Source organism: Rhinichthys klamathensis, unplaced genomic scaffold, assembly GCF_029890125.1.
Source record: "Rhinichthys klamathensis goyatoka isolate OS25496 unplaced genomic scaffold, OSU_Roscu_1.1 h1tg000160l_1, whole genome shotgun sequence".
NCBI lineage: Eukaryota > Metazoa > Chordata > Actinopteri > Cypriniformes > Leuciscidae > Rhinichthys > Rhinichthys klamathensis.
Genome location: NW_026606694.1, coordinates 310839 through 328243, shown reverse-complemented (window position 1 = coordinate 328243; position 17405 = coordinate 310839). Strand labels below are relative to the sequence as shown.

At 36.7% G+C, this 17405-nt stretch overlaps 1 protein-coding gene across 1 annotated transcript in view; it reads right to left on the bottom strand.

The window, feature by feature from the left end:
• cachd1 (cache domain containing 1) overlaps window positions 1-17405 on the bottom strand; it is an 81647-nt gene that overhangs the window by 39335 nt on the left and 24907 nt on the right. The window contains exons 2-3 of the mRNA XM_056258820.1: window positions 11568-11630; window positions 4101-4249 (exon numbers count right to left, since the gene is read on the bottom strand). Of these exons, the coding sequence (XP_056114795.1) occupies window positions 4101-4249; window positions 11568-11630 (212 nt within the window). The remainder of the gene's footprint in view (window positions 1-4100; window positions 4250-11567; window positions 11631-17405) is intronic.

Sequence of the window (17405 nt, the reverse complement as noted above, 5' to 3'; positions counted from 1 at the left end):
TTTTTCTCCCACCACATAGAAGAAGATTTGAAGGAATTGCCTAACTGTTTGAAAAACACCATTTTATGTGTGTGTGTATGTGTGTGTATATATATATATATATATATATATATATATATATACACATATACACAGAATACATGATATATGTTACATGTATTAGAAATAAGTAAATATCTATATACTACCGTTCAAAAAGGTGAATTTATTTAATCAAAATTACAGAGAAATTAGAATATTGTGCAAAAGTTCATTTATTTCAGTAATTCAACTTAAACGGTGAAACTAATATATTATATAGACTCATTACATGCAAAGTGAGATATTTCAAGCCTGTATTTGTTATAATTTTGATGATTATGGCTTACAGCTATGAAAACCTTTTCACAATATTCTAATTTTGAATTTGGGGTTTTCATAAGCTGTAACCAATAATCATCAAAATGATAACAAATAAAGGCTTGAAATATCTCACTTTGCATGAAATTAGTCTATATAATATATTAGTTTCACCTTTTAAGTTGAATTGCTGAAATAAATGAACTTTTGCACGATATTCTAATTTTTCGAGTTTCGCCTGTATTTTAAAATGTAATTTATTCCAGTTATGGCAAAGGAAAATAACAGCATTCATTTGAAACCAAATTAATTTGTAAGTAACAGTGTAAAAAGTCTTTACTGGCACTTTCCAATTTAATACATCCTTATTAAGTATTTTTTTTTAAAGCATATAAAAAAAATCCTACACACATAATCGTATATACATATATACATCGTAAAATATTTTAAATGATCAACATGACCTAATGATGCATGATAAAGTGCACCAAGATATTTAGATGGCTCTCCAAAGTCCTTCAAAGAATATCATGGTAGTGCCTTTAGTGATAACGACTGTAGCCTTATCAATTGTGCATGTGAAGACTGCAGACTCCACATGCACACAGACACTTCAACATCATTAATTTTGAAGTCCATCCTTTGGGCAATGCATAAATGTAGCTTAACACTCCACCGACACTTAAATCCCCCTAAGCAGAGAGAGAGAGAGAGCGATCACATGCATCCCGAGTAAGGAGCTATTTCTAGACGGTTTCATCGCTGGTTAAGAGTAGCAGGAGGCAGTGAGGGTGAGTGTTGATTAAAGCATTCTCCTGTGCCAGAGGTCAGCGCTCGTGGGAGAACAGACACCACTGGGATATACGATGGGGATGTGACATCGATATGGTGTGAAACATTTGATCTTACGGCCATGACTGGGCTTCACGAGCGCAGCTGAACTGAGGTCTGATAGAGGACACAATGCCAGAGCAGATGTCCTATGGAAGCTTTAAATCTCTATGAACCTTGTCTGAACATGAAATCTATTCAATCTATTTTTACATTAATCTTAGCACAGGCATTTGGTTTGTGACCCTTTGTGAGGGCAAAAGTGTGATGTCAACTTTAATTTAGAACTTTGCTTTTCTTTCACTGTCCAATACTATAGTGATCTTGGCCTAAAAATACAAATGTGTACTGTGATTTAAGCTAAAGAAGCAACTTTTTGAAACCAATGTTCTCAGATTGCTTTAAAAATATATATTACTGAAATAAAATCTTAACACACAAAAGATTTTTAGTGATGTCAGTCTTTACCCAAACAAGTACAGGAGCTGTGCTAGTATGTCTCCTATCTGCGTTGGAATAGCATTACCAAGATGGCCATCGAGTGAACTGAAGTGCCTTAAAGAGACTTTGATAGTACACGGCAGGTCACATGATCTCAATGTGGTGGCCACCATGAGAGTAGACCACCCTTATCCAAAATAAAATGACTTCTTTTAGAGATCACTGATATGACAGGATTCTTATCATGTAAGTGTACAGCATTTTAAACATATCTGTAAAAAGTACTGTTCAATTCTACAGTTTTTAAAAATGTACATCATATTGTTTACCAAAGGGTTTTCAAGAACCCACAAACAGGATGCAACATGATAGTATCAAGATGGTGTATAATACGTTCCATTGTTAAGAAAACTTGAAGAGGCGGTTTAGATATAGATCGAAGAGCAGATTGGGCAGGTGTGTGAAGGTGTAAGCCCAATGATGTGTCATTCATAAATACATCCAAGTGTTGTCTTGCAGGATAAAGCAGCTCCTAGCCAGCTCTTTTATGCTTTTTAAATCAAGCCTCAGGTGATATTTACACTGCTTTGACTTTGATACTGGACACTGGATGACACAGTGGAAAACCTGAAGTAAACTTCTATTTGTAGTCTTGAATGAAAAACACATTGCTCATCTAAATGCCTACTATAATTTTTCTTCCCTACAACACATCGTAAAAGATGTTTCTTTGCCTCGGGGACAGAGACATTTTCCAAAACAGTCTTTTGAGAACTGCACATTTTGACAAAGCAAACTTATTTTTGAGGGATAAAGGCAATTTCCAGCTGGTGTACTGTATATGAATACACAATATATTTTTTTATGTTTTTGAAAGTGTTTATTGCTCACCAAGGCTGCATTTAACTTATCAAAATAGATTAAAAACAGTAATACCGTGAACTATTATTTTAAGTTGCATAGCAGTTTTCTAAATTATTACATTTAAAATACATTTTCGTATTATCAATGTTAAAAATCGAAAATTTAAAAAAAAACATTTTTTTGGAAAAAGACATACTTTGCAACACTATAAATGCCTTTACTGTCACTTTCGCTCAATTTAATGGATCCTTGCTCAATAAAATTAAATAAAAAAGTAAATCGTACTGGCCTTATTTTTATTTTGTTAGTTTCCACTACTTTACCAGGTCTGAAAATAGCAACGTTTCCATTACCCTTCAAATTGCGTAAATTGACATTCCGAATTGAAAATACACCCAATGGAAACAAGTCAATTTTTAAATACTCCCATTTATTGCAAAAACGTTTTTTTATGCTCACATTTGGTTGGAAAAACCTGATAGTTTTTCAGGAAATTCGAAAAAAGAATATTTCCCAAAACCACAATGGAAAGTTTTTTTGTTGTTTTTTCGCATTTACAGGTCACCTGGCCTGCGTACGTAAAAGTCACAAAATCATTCTTTAAAGATGGTGCGGTATGTTATGCACGGACATACTTAAAACAACTAACATGATTTTTTTTTAAATGACTTATCACAAGAGAAAAAAAAATGTTTTGGTCGCATAGCATCGGCTACTGGAAAACACCGTATTTCGCAATAGTTTTTTTTTATCAACATTTAGAAAATATAGCAAAAAGTTTTGCACAAATCTGTAATGGAAACCCGGCTAATCACTTTTTTTTTTTTACATATACATTTTTTTTTTTTTTTTACATTTTTCATGACTGCCAGAGCTCTTTTCTAATCTTATCTATTATCGAATTCAATTTCTACCAAAGCATGTGGAAACATGGCCTTTCTCCCTCTCTCTCTCTCTCTCTCTCTCTCTCTCTCTGACAGAGCTGAGGAATACTGTGAGAGGGGGGCAGAGGAAACCGACTTAATTTACTCATAATAACCAGCAGAACCTTTAAAATGTCAGATGATAGTGAGGAAATGCAGACAGGAAAAAATAAAATATGTAAGGATATAGAATGAAAGAGACATAGCTGAGAAGGTCACTGGATGACTGAGAAGAATCCTTCAAACAGAGATAAAGGCTTGCAGAGAAGATGAAAATTCAGAAGAGTAGAGCCAAAGATATGAGACTGGATGTGTGAGTGAGACAGAGTCAGTCAGACCTACAAAAGGGAGGGACAGTCAAGACACAAAGCAGACAAAAGACACAGCAACAACTCTGCAAACTGCACTGGGAAAGAGAGATTAGTTTAAAAAGTGCAGTCTGACAACTCGGCTAACTCATCATTGCCTTTCACTGATATAAACAATATTCGTGGCCTTAAAATGCATTCCTCACCCACACTGACATGAGCTTAGTCACATCAGTTACACATACAGACTACGATGACGCAACACACTCACACAGATTCAACGTGCTTTAAATGCACTGAAAGGTGCACTAATTAAAATGTCCTGTCTTTGAAAGTGCTGTGGAGAATTAGAATTAGATTAGTGAAATTAAAGGTGTAATTAACAAGTACTCACTCCATCATGGAGGGAGGGATGGTGCAGCAGTCCTGGATGGCTGTGAGAGGGGACGTGAGGTGGGCCGTGTAAGACGCTTCAACCACCTGCTTGTTCCTGTTCACCACATCCAGGTACCGGTTAAACTTCTCACGGATCTTTTTCGCTAGCTGAAAACAATACAAACAGACATATTAACAGGGGCTCACATAACTGGTGCGCATGCATGGTAAAACATGTAGGGAAGCGCTTTCGAGTACCAACATTTTAGGCATTTTTGGGGAGAGGGACGTGTTTATTTACTGGAGTGGGATTTTTTTCCATCTCTGGTAAGATAGCAATCATGATGATAAGTGTGTTCATTGATTATTAGGGGTGCAACGGATCACAGTTGATGCGCGATACGTACGGACAAGACCCCACGGTACGGCATGCATGTGATTCGCGGATTAACTGCTAAGTTTAAACACCATAGAGTGAAAGTTTATCATTCGGGCGTCTTTTGTCTTTGCAATTTACTGGTGGATGACAAAATACATGATGACAAAATACACGTCTGCAAGTATTCTCTTGGTTGTGTCAGAGGAGAAAGAAACCGGATGTGTATATTCAATCCGTGCATTCGGTCTTAAGTGACAGCAGTGACCTAATATACCTGCTGTTGTTAGTGTCATTAATGTTAATAAAATAAAATAAAATCATCATCATCGTGAGAAAAGAAGATAGTGAAGAGAGCAGTCAGGAGGAAAGTGATGACGACAGTTTGTAAGACCAAGCAGCATCTCCAGGTGCTCCCTGTACTCCTGTATATAAATACCTACATAACTATGCATGTAAAACTTCTATAATGTCTTCCTGATCGGTAGGTTACAGTAATACAGTAATTGTTCAATTGATATTTCTATTTAGGGATTCAAATTTTTGCCACCCGAAGATTTTTGTTTTGAAAAATGTAATATGCTGTTCTCACTTCTTTGCAGAAAAAGAAAACAGGCAATAACATTTATTTACATAATTATACCTTTTTTAAAATAAAATTAAATAAACAGAAGTCTAGACTAAAATGTTTGAGGATTTTCATTTAGTTAACCGCTGAATTGTAAAACTGTCATTTTGTATAAATGCAGCATAAAGATCAAATATCACTTTGATACACACACTTCTCGTTCGAGAAGTCTCTTTCCATTAGCCCTGTGAAATAAGCAGAGATTAATTCACTTTCCAAATCTAGGCCTGCACTCTACATCAAAGAGAGCTTGAACTAACCTTGGGACTAGTAATCGATCACCATTAGACATGCATTGTCAGCTGCTGCAGTGCCACAGGCATTGGGAAAATGGTTTGGTGCATTTTGGTTCATAAACTAGAAGGGGTTTCAGAAAACTGGGACGTTGTTTTAGCTTTAATACTGCACTTGTGTGAGGGAGTTACGGCTGATTAACCATGTTTCTGTGAATTCTGGTTTACCCAATACATCCTGGAGTTCCCTGGAGAACGTTATTAAGTAGAGCAACAGCTCACCTAAGAGTTTCCCCCACACAGGACATAAATTAGTGACACATAAACTGCTTTCTTCTCACCAGATGTTTTAGTAAATCAAAAAATGCACACACACACACAACACATAATTCTTGCATTAACAACAATTTTCATGAGTTGAATTTTAAGGCAAAAAAAAAGAAAGGTAAATCTCCTCCTCCAAGTCCTGGATTGAAGTAATGTACCATGACCCATTGGCCGCGAACATCCAATCAGATGCCTGTTTCAGCCATTACTGCTAAACTTGAATGTTGTTCTTTCAAGTTCATGATCCAAGGGGAAACGATTCCATTCTAGACAGGTCAGAAAATAACAACATTATCCAGAACAGCTGTACATCTAATTTCAGAGAATCTAATAAAGCTTTCAAGTGTCGAATGAGCTAGAAGATAATTTAAGGTTATTGCGCTCACATTCCTGGAGACACTGAATTTTGGTAAAAGATCAGCTATGTTTGTTTTTAAAATCAAAAATGAAACATACAAGCTACAGTTAATATCAAAGAAATGACCTAGGGCTTTGCGATTAATAGTAATTGATTTTCGATATCGATTTTGGCTTCAAGTTCCAACGATTATGAAAACAAGATAACCGATAAAATAAAGATTAAATTCTCTTCAAATCCTATTGAAGTTAGAAACATGTGTACCAATGTCGTATGTAATAGAGACGGTCCCTAAATGTGCGAATATCGAATATCCAGTGTCAAGCCAACTTTATGGCAGTATTTCACTGGGAATCGCTTAGCGTGAAACTGTGTGCGTTACGTTCATATTCTGAGTCCACTTGTCTGTTCCTATATCTAGTATAGCCTACATCCCCAATAAGGTGGGAGTTGGGTCTTTTATATCACTGTATTAAGTGTCCTGACCGCAGGGGAATCCTGGAGAATGACGTATTGAGGGATTGAGGGAATCCCCAGTTCTGCAGCACAGCGCCACATATAAAGTTAAGAAACTAAACAACCGGGAGAAATATATGTCTACTACCTCAGATTTAACATTTTATCTGTACATCAGCAACGGGGAATAACATTATAATCTCGTTCTCGGTAGAGAAAGCTGCTTACATGTGCAAAACTAACTGTGAAGACTTAAATGTAAACACAGCTTTTGTGTCTTTATCAGCTTTTCCATATATATATACTGGCTCTGATCATCTTCACAAATACTTACCGCTTGCTCCATTTCTATAAATCCTTTTTTATGAATGAATGACTCTCTCACCCGTCGCTCTATAGTTTTCCTCATCAACACTCGCTTGCAACTGCTGGTGAGGTCGACTAACTGCTATGGAGATTATCAATCGGCAATCTACTGATATTCCTGCCGTTCCCGGATGTCAAATGTTGAATTTTCTGTCGAATTTGAACCACTGACTTTGGGGAAGCAAATTTGTAAAGCAAAATAAAATTGAGCGAAAATTGCCGGTCAAATATTATAGGTTGTATTTTTAAACAGAATGAATATTTTGGAAGTGAAATCTGTATGGTGAATATGGATTATTGAATTTTTAATAATAACAATGTGTGTGAAATGTTTTGAATTGAAATATTCACAGCTTAAATATACAACCATGTTGAATTTCAGCCCATAAAAATGCAAGCCCTAAAAATAGAATGAATTTATGAAAGAAAGAATTAAAAGAAAGAATTAAAATGCAAGCAGGGTTAATGCAATGCATATTTTTTTCAAGTTTGCATATTTTTTTCCATATACATCTTCCTGAAAATTTTAAAGCACCGTTTATTTATTTTGTATTTTTGTTTTGTTGTATTTATTTGTCCATTTTGATTGTAATTACTCACTTTGTTCTTATTGTATTTCAGACTGTTTACTCGTCTTCTGTAGCTACATTAGTATTAGTTTTTGCTGAAGTAGCCTCTCATTAATTGTGAAATTTTACTGATATCTAAAAATACTCATATTATGAAATTAGATTTTGATCATATTGGCCACCAATAATCGTGCTGTATAGTGATTTCGATATTGACCAAAATAATCGTAATTATGATTTTTGCCATAATCGAGCAGACCTAAAATGACCTAATTCAAAAAATATCTTTCACAACAAGCTGTGTGAAAATTAGTCTGGGATATTTGACGAGGTCTGTGTGCGATCTCATTAAAATGGTGACATTAAGAGAAGACAGGCGTGCTTTGTCTTTGTGTTTCTACAAGACATGGACATGATCCTAATTGGTGCCGTTTTCCTCTGGGGTGCCTTTTCAACTTGTAAGAACGGCAGTGCCAGGCATTCATTACTGCGTGTGCGTGTGCAAAAGACTGGCAGATGTTGACAGCATTGCCAAACGAGCAACTGATGAAAGTCACATTTTATAGAGGAACCCAGAATAACGAGATTTGTAGTTACAGATCTAAAGGTGTTATTTTATCACCTTTACAATGCATTAAACTAGAACTAGAATCTCAAATAAATAAAAAAATAGAGCAAAACCCAATATACAAAGCAGTAAAAGAAACCAGGACTTGATATCAAATCATTTTTTCAAAAACTAGTGTCAATCTGAGCTGCTCAAACATGAAAAGTCATGGCTAACACGAAAGGCTAACTCACTTTGGGTTTCCTAGGCAATTTCTAATGGGTTTTAAGAAGGTTTTAAAATTCATGGAAAAAATAAGGTCTGTGGTTAAAAATCACTTGAAGTGGATAACCATTGCAAGCACACAACGGTTGAAACGGTTGAAGTATGACTGTTATTTGTGTTCCAGAACAAAATAGAACAATAAACTTTATTTCATTAAAATCAACAACAATTATTCTTCATTATTCACAAGTCCCGAAAATACTAATTCTGAACAGCAAACTGAAGAGCTCTATTAAACAGAAACTGAAACTAGGTCAATTTAATGCAATGCAGCTTTTAGAGCCAAAAATAGACTGCATTTAGGCTGCATCACCATCCCACAAAATAATAATATTTAAAAAAATAATAATACTATGAAACTGTTACATTCGAGTGTGGGTTACAATTTATTTGGATGGTCCACTTTAGACATTCTACTAACTATAAGTAACTTTGCAACTACATGTCACCTAACTCTCATTAGAGTATTAGAGTAGCACTCTCACACAAAACTACAGAACTTTCACATGTTCCTCTTAAATATAACACTTCTGAAACTACTCAGGCTAGTCTTAGTCGGCAACACCTAACAAAGTCCAAAATAGTGAAGTGAGCGAGTAATCAATTTAATTCTTCATCTGCATCTCCTTCTCTTTTTATAGGAGTACACCCAGTGTCAATTAATGAGGAACAAGAAAACAGCATTATAGCATGACAAAGCCTGAGTCACTTCATAATCAAACACTTTCAGGTCTCGATTGCCTCAGCAGGCAGAACGGTTTATCAGCGTCTACCCCCAAAAACCCTGTTTGGCAATTAGCTGTCGAGGTGTCACTAGAAAAACCTGCCAGCGATCAGCTTAATCTCTCACCAGCAGCCGGTAAATAGCTGCAGGTGAGAGAAAGAGAGACAGTGTGCAGGAATAATTCTCACAAAAGGGATTCTCTTGGCACGGAAACCCAAGTGAAGAGTAACAACCTGTCCGTTCTTGCTCAGGGCGTGTGTGTGTGTGTCGCTGAGAAACACATTTGGAGGGTATGCGCGCAGTTGCTGCCACTCATGCTGATTTGTTTTGAGGCTGGTCAGAACAGAGTATTAACATTGAAAGCTCTTTATGCCTTACAGCAAAAACAGAAGCTGGAGTAGGCATGAGGGAGAAGCCCATGGCAAGAATAAATCCCACTAGCGCATGACAGGCCTACTGTCTTAAAACTGATAGAGGAAAGTAATGCATTCCCATAGTTTTAGATTGAAAAGTTGTTGTGGCCTAAATTATTCTTACTTTTTCTTAGGTTATTATGATACATGTGCTGCACACACGCTTGTGCTCATAAATGTGCATACACTTCACCAAATTATACATTTTTAAACATAATTCAATTAAAAAAAAGAAGGAAAGAAGTAAAAGAGATCATAATGCTTATAGTTTGAAAACCATATATAGGTGTATTCCACAAGATAAATTGACAATTAAGAAGTTATTGATGCTCAAGGAGGCAAGATACAAATTCCAAGGATATGAAATCAAGGATATGTACACTTTTTAAAAGGATAAATTATGTAAATTATGTTATTGTTTTGTCTTGTTAAAAATTATCATTGCAGGTTCTGCAAGGGACATCTAAACTTATAAGCAGCAGAGTTTATGAATGCATAACAAAAATGCCTTCATTTTGAGAAATAAACTATATTGAGCAGATCCAACAGGGTTTCGGAAAAAATTTTAACTATAAATTATTTGTGAGGTTTCTAGTTCTTAATTCGAATGAAGCCCTGGTATTATCTCTGAAGGACATCCAAAGGTCGAAGGTAGCTCGCACAATTATTCGAATATAAAAATCTTAAAACAAGCCAACTTTTGTAAATAATAAACCAATATTAAACAAATGAAGGTACCATTTTTATACATACAATTTTGTTCATTAATATACACTGCCCGCCCGGTCTAAAAAAAGGCACTCTTTGAATTTAAATAGGCAAATGCTTAAAGGACAACTCCGGCGCAAAATGAACCTCGGGTGTAATAACACATTGGTACAGACTAAATCGTTCCCTGAGATTTGTTTTCATGATAATCAAATATAAAGAGTTTTATCTCTAAAAACAGTTTAGCTTATAACGCTAGTATATTGGGCATCGAGTAAGCAAAAAGAGATCGCTAGTTAATGACATTAACAAGGCTCAAATTAGCCCCACACTAACACGGCAGCATAATGAGTGTCCTTAAATGCAAACCGAAGCATTGAGAACTTTGTAAGTGTATAGACAGTTTAATAAGAAGATACTTTACACAGACAGTACAGTTAGCGCATACAGACAGGAGCCATCTTGGAAAACAGTCTCGATCAATCGAACCACGAAGGTGAGCGAACAGTACGTGTAGATATTGAAGATAAGTTAATTATATTTATTTTTTTATTTTCTCTGTTGCGCTCAGTGCTTTCTTCCGGAAACAACGGACCATATGAGATTCCAAGTCACAGTTCAGCTCACGTATCACCGTGTTCGTGGTTTGACTGATCGAGACTGTTTTCCAAGATGGCTGCTGTCTGTATGCGCTAACTGTACTGTCTGTGTAAAGTATCTTCTTATTAAACTGTCAATACACTTACAAAGTTCTTAATGCTTCGGTTTGCATGTAAGGACACTCATTATGCTGCCGTGTTAGTGTGGGGCTAATTTGAGCCTTGTTAATGGTATTAACTAGCGATCTCTTTTTGCTTATTCGATGCCCAATATACTAGCGTTATAAGCTAAACTGTTTTTAGAGATAAAAATCTTTACATTCGATTATCATGAAAACAAATCTCAGGGAACGATTTAGTCTGTACCAATGTGTTATTACACCCGAGGTTCATTTTGCACCGGAGTTGTCCTTTAAGAGTCTATGATTGGATCATTATTGCAGTGATTATTATATTTCTGGCATGTTATATGTTTGGCAACACTACTACATTACAAACGCATAATTTTTATAGTTTTTTTTTCTGTTCCATATTATCCAAATTGACAGAGACATTTTTGTAAATGTAACTCTTTCATTTTGCAGCAGAGTTTAACAAAATTGTTTCTAATCTGAGAGTTTTGATCATGGGCCAAATGCATTGATGTTAGGAAGAGCTAAAGGATGAGCAACCATCTCATGTCTCCAAGAGCTTGTTAGGGAGGGACACGGTGCAGTCAATAGAGGTTGGAAATGGAATTAGTGTTGCAGCAGTCGAAAGCACAAAGATGGCTTCAAAGACAGCCAGACAGCAACTGTAGAATTTTAATGGGTGTCCTTTGCCCCTCTAGACCACACACACCCACACACACACACACACACACACACACACAATATCAAGGGATGTTGTTTAACTCACCTGCTGCACCTCTGTTTCACCATTTGAAGTTTTCTCCGTGTACACAAAGGAGTTGAAGATTCTCTGTGTGTATATAAAAAAGAGAGAACAGTTGCTGAAAGGTGACAAATAAGTCAGGAGCACATAGACTGAAACATAATATTCTTTAAAATACACTATCAATATTTCACCCAAAATTTTACCCAAAGTCTATTTTTATCCAAGTAATGCATATCAGTGTTAGGGAGTAACTAACTGACTCAAAATAGTGATGCTACTACAATTTTTCAGCATTGTGACAGTAGCTCAGCCATTTTCAAAATATTTTACATAAAGTTTTCAGTACTTTTTCCCAACATGCAACAAAACACTGTTTTAGTGTACAGCAAACACAACTTTACAGCAGAGTGAGCTGAATTTAAACATTCTCTTCAAAAGGTCTGTTTCGTTCTAATGAATCAGTTTATTTGAATGAATCAATTAAAACAGTTCACTGATTCGTTCAGGGAACTGGATAATGCATAGGGGGGGTGGAGCCCCAAAAAAAACTCTGGTCAACTCCCTCGCATTATGCTCATTTAAATCATTTACGTAAATTAAACCAATTATGTCTTTCTTTCAAAACTGAGATTATACACCAAGTCATTCCTTTGGTGTCAACATTCCTAGAGAATGAGAGAATATTCACAGAACTCGCAAGTTTATGGTGGATTTCTCATAGCGTTTCAAGTTTAAGTTAGTACCTTTTACCTAAATGTACAGTTGCATTGAATGTTTTGGCAAGATGCTCATAGTGGGCAAAAACATTAGATAAACATCTTTAGCCAACAATTACATTACAGACTGCACAAAAGCCCAGAAAACATTTGCTTAAATAGGACCGCAGATGTTTTGTGTAAGCCTTGTGTAATTCAGCTAAATGAGACATGGAAGATTAAATACCATTGTAAACCATCAAAAATAGCCTACAAGCTCAAAAGTTCCTCACAATGACGATATTTGCTCTTTGTGCGCCTCATTACCATGGCAATCCTGACACGGAATATCGCTGTGGAATGTGTCATAACAACGTGATTGATTCCCACTGAATCCAAAAATCACTTGTCATCTGGAGGACTGTTGATGTTTAACACTTAAGAAGAGAAGAAACTCTTTTAGTCACTCCGTGATGTGTCTGAGGAGTAGTCTGAGGTCAGGGTGGTCACCCACATTAAAGATGATGAAACGGCACATGTCCGCACTCACCTAAAGCCTGGAATTTCATCACGAGCGCATGTTTATAAAAAGCAAAACAAACTTTGGGTGATGTATGGATGAGCCCCACCTGTGTGAATAAAGCTCCAGACACAGAAGCTGTGGAAAACTAAGTGAAAGAAGAAACTTGTCATTTCAGACCCTTCTTGTAAAATAAACACAGGCACAAACACAAATAGCACACCGGGCACCAGCACAGGTCTTTCCCCAGTGTGGTGGGTTTGTTTTTCGAACCGCCCCGATGGCTTTCACAGCTTTGCCCAGGCCAAAGAGGAATTTCGCAGCTTGTAACTTGAGAACCCTCTCAACAAACGTGAAACTCTTGAGCGGAAGGTCTTTGAGGTAAGAAAACTGATATAAAAATTTAAAAAACACACGGCTATTATTGTGGTTTCAATATTTCACCTAAACAAAGATCCCTTGCAGTCAATTCAACCAAACCAAACAATGACTATATTTTGTAAATTAGTATATTACAATTCTGTTATGAATATGTATCTTAAATTACACAGTCATATGCACAAGCAGTCAATAAACACACTAATATAAGTCTAATAAAAGGAAGTATACATCACAGTAACGGCTCCCAGTTAATTTGGAATCTGACATACCTGAATAAATTTAATTTGCGGTTTAATGAAAGAGTCAAAGACTCAAATCGCTACCTCACAAGCAAATTCAAAACATTCCAAACCTTTTTGTGTTCAAGGCCACCATTGTCCCCAACAACAGTGAAGGCCCAATGACTTGTTGTTTGTGGTTTTCTTGATAAGGATTTTAAAAAATATATATGTTTTACTCTCAAGCTCTACCTAATACAATATTTTAGAGCTTGGCATAATTAGAAAAACGTATATTCATAAATAAATAGAGATTTTATTCATTTACGAGACTTTTTCAGGTCCAGCAATCACTTTTAAAATTAAGCTACATCATTTGTCCAGACTCTAGGAATCCTGGTTCTTTCTTAATGGGGTGAATTAAAATAAAATAATAAAATATTTTTTTGTCGTTTTGGCTTGAATTGGATTAAAAATCATTTTAAGTCATTTTGAGCCGACCGCTTCAGAACTACTGATTTAAGGAGATGAATTCTGACAAATTGATGATATGGATACAAGCAAACTTTTCTGAAATGTCATCAATGATGAGCAGAATTTAAATGGTTAACAGTAGTTACGGTAATCCCAGATAACAACCGCTGAAAACAGATAACACAGGCTCATCCGGGTTACTGAAGTCGGGGGTCCTCATCACCCTGTCGGGGGTTTATTCTGAGATAACAACCGGCTGGATGTACATTATCCCTTACATAACATACCGCTGGATGGCACGATCGACCAAACATAATCAAGTATTCCACAGAGCCGTTTAATAACAGTAGTTAATGTTAAAAACTAACAATGAGTAATACATGAGTAATGCATGAGTAATACGTTTGTTACGGTATTTATTAATCTTTGTTAATGCTAGTAAATAAAAAATACAACTGTTCCTTGTGTGTTCCTGTAAGCTCAGGTCCATTAAATTAACAGATATTAACAGATACAACATTTAATTTTAACAATGTAGTACATGTTTCAATTAACATGAACTAAGATTAATAAGTGCTTTAGAAATATTTTTCATTGTTAGTTGATGTTAAATAATGTAGTTAACTATGTTAACAAATGAAACCTTATTGTAAAGTGTTGCCACTTAAATTATTGCAATTGTTCATTGCGTCACATCTGCGACCACTTTAATCTCGTTCTAGCCCTGCAACAACAGAAAGAAGCTATGCCATCAGCAATAAACAGTGCTTGAACTTTACAAATCAACAGGACTCTTCAAGCCCTTTCCAAGTTTGGACTATACACCATCTAATCCTTACAGACAAGTTGACATTAAAATGAATGACAAGCTATAGGATTGTAAGCAATAACATAGTGGCGTTCAACTGAGTGGGGACAAAGAGGCCTATGTGCAGCTGCTTTGGCTCAGAATTTGGTGTCCAGGGCGGTTATTAATCTTGTCAACCCCAGGGTTAATCTTGACTGCAGTTGAATAGATGTCTGGAATGACTGAACCTCATGCTGTCTTTGATCCAGGCTTGTCAAGGCTCCGGCACTCCCTTTAACAGAGGCACGGGCAAGAGAGATTGACTAAAACCAAGCTCTCCGCAGGGTGGTTTATTATATCAAGATTGCCATCTCCCTCTGCCCTAATAGCAGCCACTTAAGAATTACTGCCTCCACCTAAACAATGCAAAACCCATAAGTCACTTCCATATTTCAATACGCAAACAGAAAAGTGCTCCATCATTCTCAGCATACCTCGTGGTAGATGTGCAAAGCTAATGGGCACAGATGAGCTTATTGGATTTTAACTGCACGCGCTCTTCCGTAAAGTTTCCAGACATTGGTTGGGGAAACAGCTGACGCGGCGTGGGAGCGGAATAACACTGGAGCCGCGGACTTGATGCTCGGGAGCATTTCCATTAAAATGGTGCGATGGAGGGGGATAAACCTATTAGCAATTCAGTCATCTTCAAAGGCCAGAGCCCATCCAGCTAATCCTCATTAATTTGGGATTGTACAAGGGAGTGAAAGGGTGTGCTCACACAACGCAATGAGTAGAAAAGGTGTCCTAATCCTCTCTTTAGGTCTACAAGGTCTATATCATTGGACTGACCCTCCCTTAACACTTCCACAACTTCAGTAAATATGTAGGTTAAAGAGCAGCTATGCGTTTAGCTTCTATGTTTTTGCTCTATTTACCATAAGTCAACGTGAATTGCCATTTGCAGCCCATTTTATTTCCGTAAACAAAAATATAGGCCAGGACTTCATCTTCAACTCATTGGATGATGAAAAGTGAGTGTTACATAACATAATAGTCACGATGAAAGAGTTTGCAAAAATATTTTGGCTATTGGCTAACACTATCCAAGCAATGCCATTTGATAAGATAAGTTATTTCAGGGGAAAAGCAAGTAGTTACATTTTAATTAAAATGCCCCAATTATGTTTTTTTCCGAATATTATCTTTCATGCAGTGTGTGAATCAAAACTGCGAAAGTGCACGAGAAATAAAGTTATTGTCTCCCAAAAGAAAGAATCGAATCTGAACCGCCTTAACTATTCGTTTGTATTTCAAATCCCACTGCGTGGCGGTTCTGCGTCACTAGAAAAACATTTGCATGCCCGCCTATGTTGTACGTTGTCCGCCCACGAACAACTTGACCCGTCTTCAAACACATCATTTTACTGATGACTCCAAACCTGTGGAACACGAAAGATGATATGAAGAATATTTCAACTATTTTGTCTATAAAATGAAAGTTAGTTTCAAAATAAAAACTAAACAATCAACAAAAAAACTAAATTGGACCCCATTGACTTTATGGACAAAATATTTTTTGACATTTCAAAATACTTTTTGTTTTCCACAAAAAAAAAAGGAAAGTAGTATATGGTTTGGAACAACGTGAGGGTGAGTAAATTATAAAAAGAGTCATTTTTGGGTGAACCGTCACTTTTAGATATCTATTGCTGCTATCAAAAACAAATTTCATCTGAAGCACATTCCTGAATGCAAATCCATGCACGCAAGTTCACAATAAAAAACAGCTAGACACAAATGTCATTAGCAATCCAACAGCAAACCATGCAGTTTTACCTCATATGACGAATAAACATTGTAAAGCTCAAGTGCTTTTAACAGGTAAACCAAACCAATTCCAATGTTTTATACTGTAATATGTCCGAAAAAGTGATTTATTTGTATGCTCAAATCTGTATGCTTCATTTTTTCTCACGTGTAATTTTATTTTCAATTATTCACCTTGACAGTTTCTATTTATGCTGGATGTACTGAAAACTGCTTTCAAATAAATGTGTTTGTTATGAGTAACTGACAATCTGATTTGAAATCCCATATTTCCTCACTGCAGCTGACAACATCTAGTTGCTGTGGCAGCGACAGGGGAAACTGGGTACAAACAGAGAAGATGAAAGGCCAGACAACAGAAGCCAGTCTGGGATTCTATTGCGATTTCCTGCCGCAGGTACCCCACTCACCCCCGTCTCCCCCCTCCCCCCACTCAAACTCTCAGAAGCAATGTGCTCATTGCACTACAAAGGCTTCTGCTATAGAATGAGGCATCCATCCCTGCCCTCTGATGTGATTTTTCTCTATCTACCTCTCACTCGCTCCCAGTTTCTAAGGACGAGCCAGAGACAAGGCAGCATTCTGCATCTGCACCAGAATATGCAGAAATGCTTAGTTGTTATACAGGCTGGCATGAACCTAAAGCAATCTGAACATAACATTGAAGGGCAGGGCCGGATTAAGAGTTCAGAGGCCCCTGGGCACAATGTCTTGTAGGCCCCCCCCCCCCCCCCCCACTTCTTTCCCATAGGATTTTGTAAAACTATGTTGGGTGGAAATCTGTGCCTCTAGGGGGGTTCGGGGGCATGCTCCCCCGCAAGAAAATTTTGTACATTTTAAGATTAAATGCATCAATCTGGTGCACTTTGAGAGATCAAAATTAAGAGCTTCAACCCATGAACTGCTCGTTGAACAAAGAAAAAGCATTGACTTGTACCAGTTTTCAAACATCTT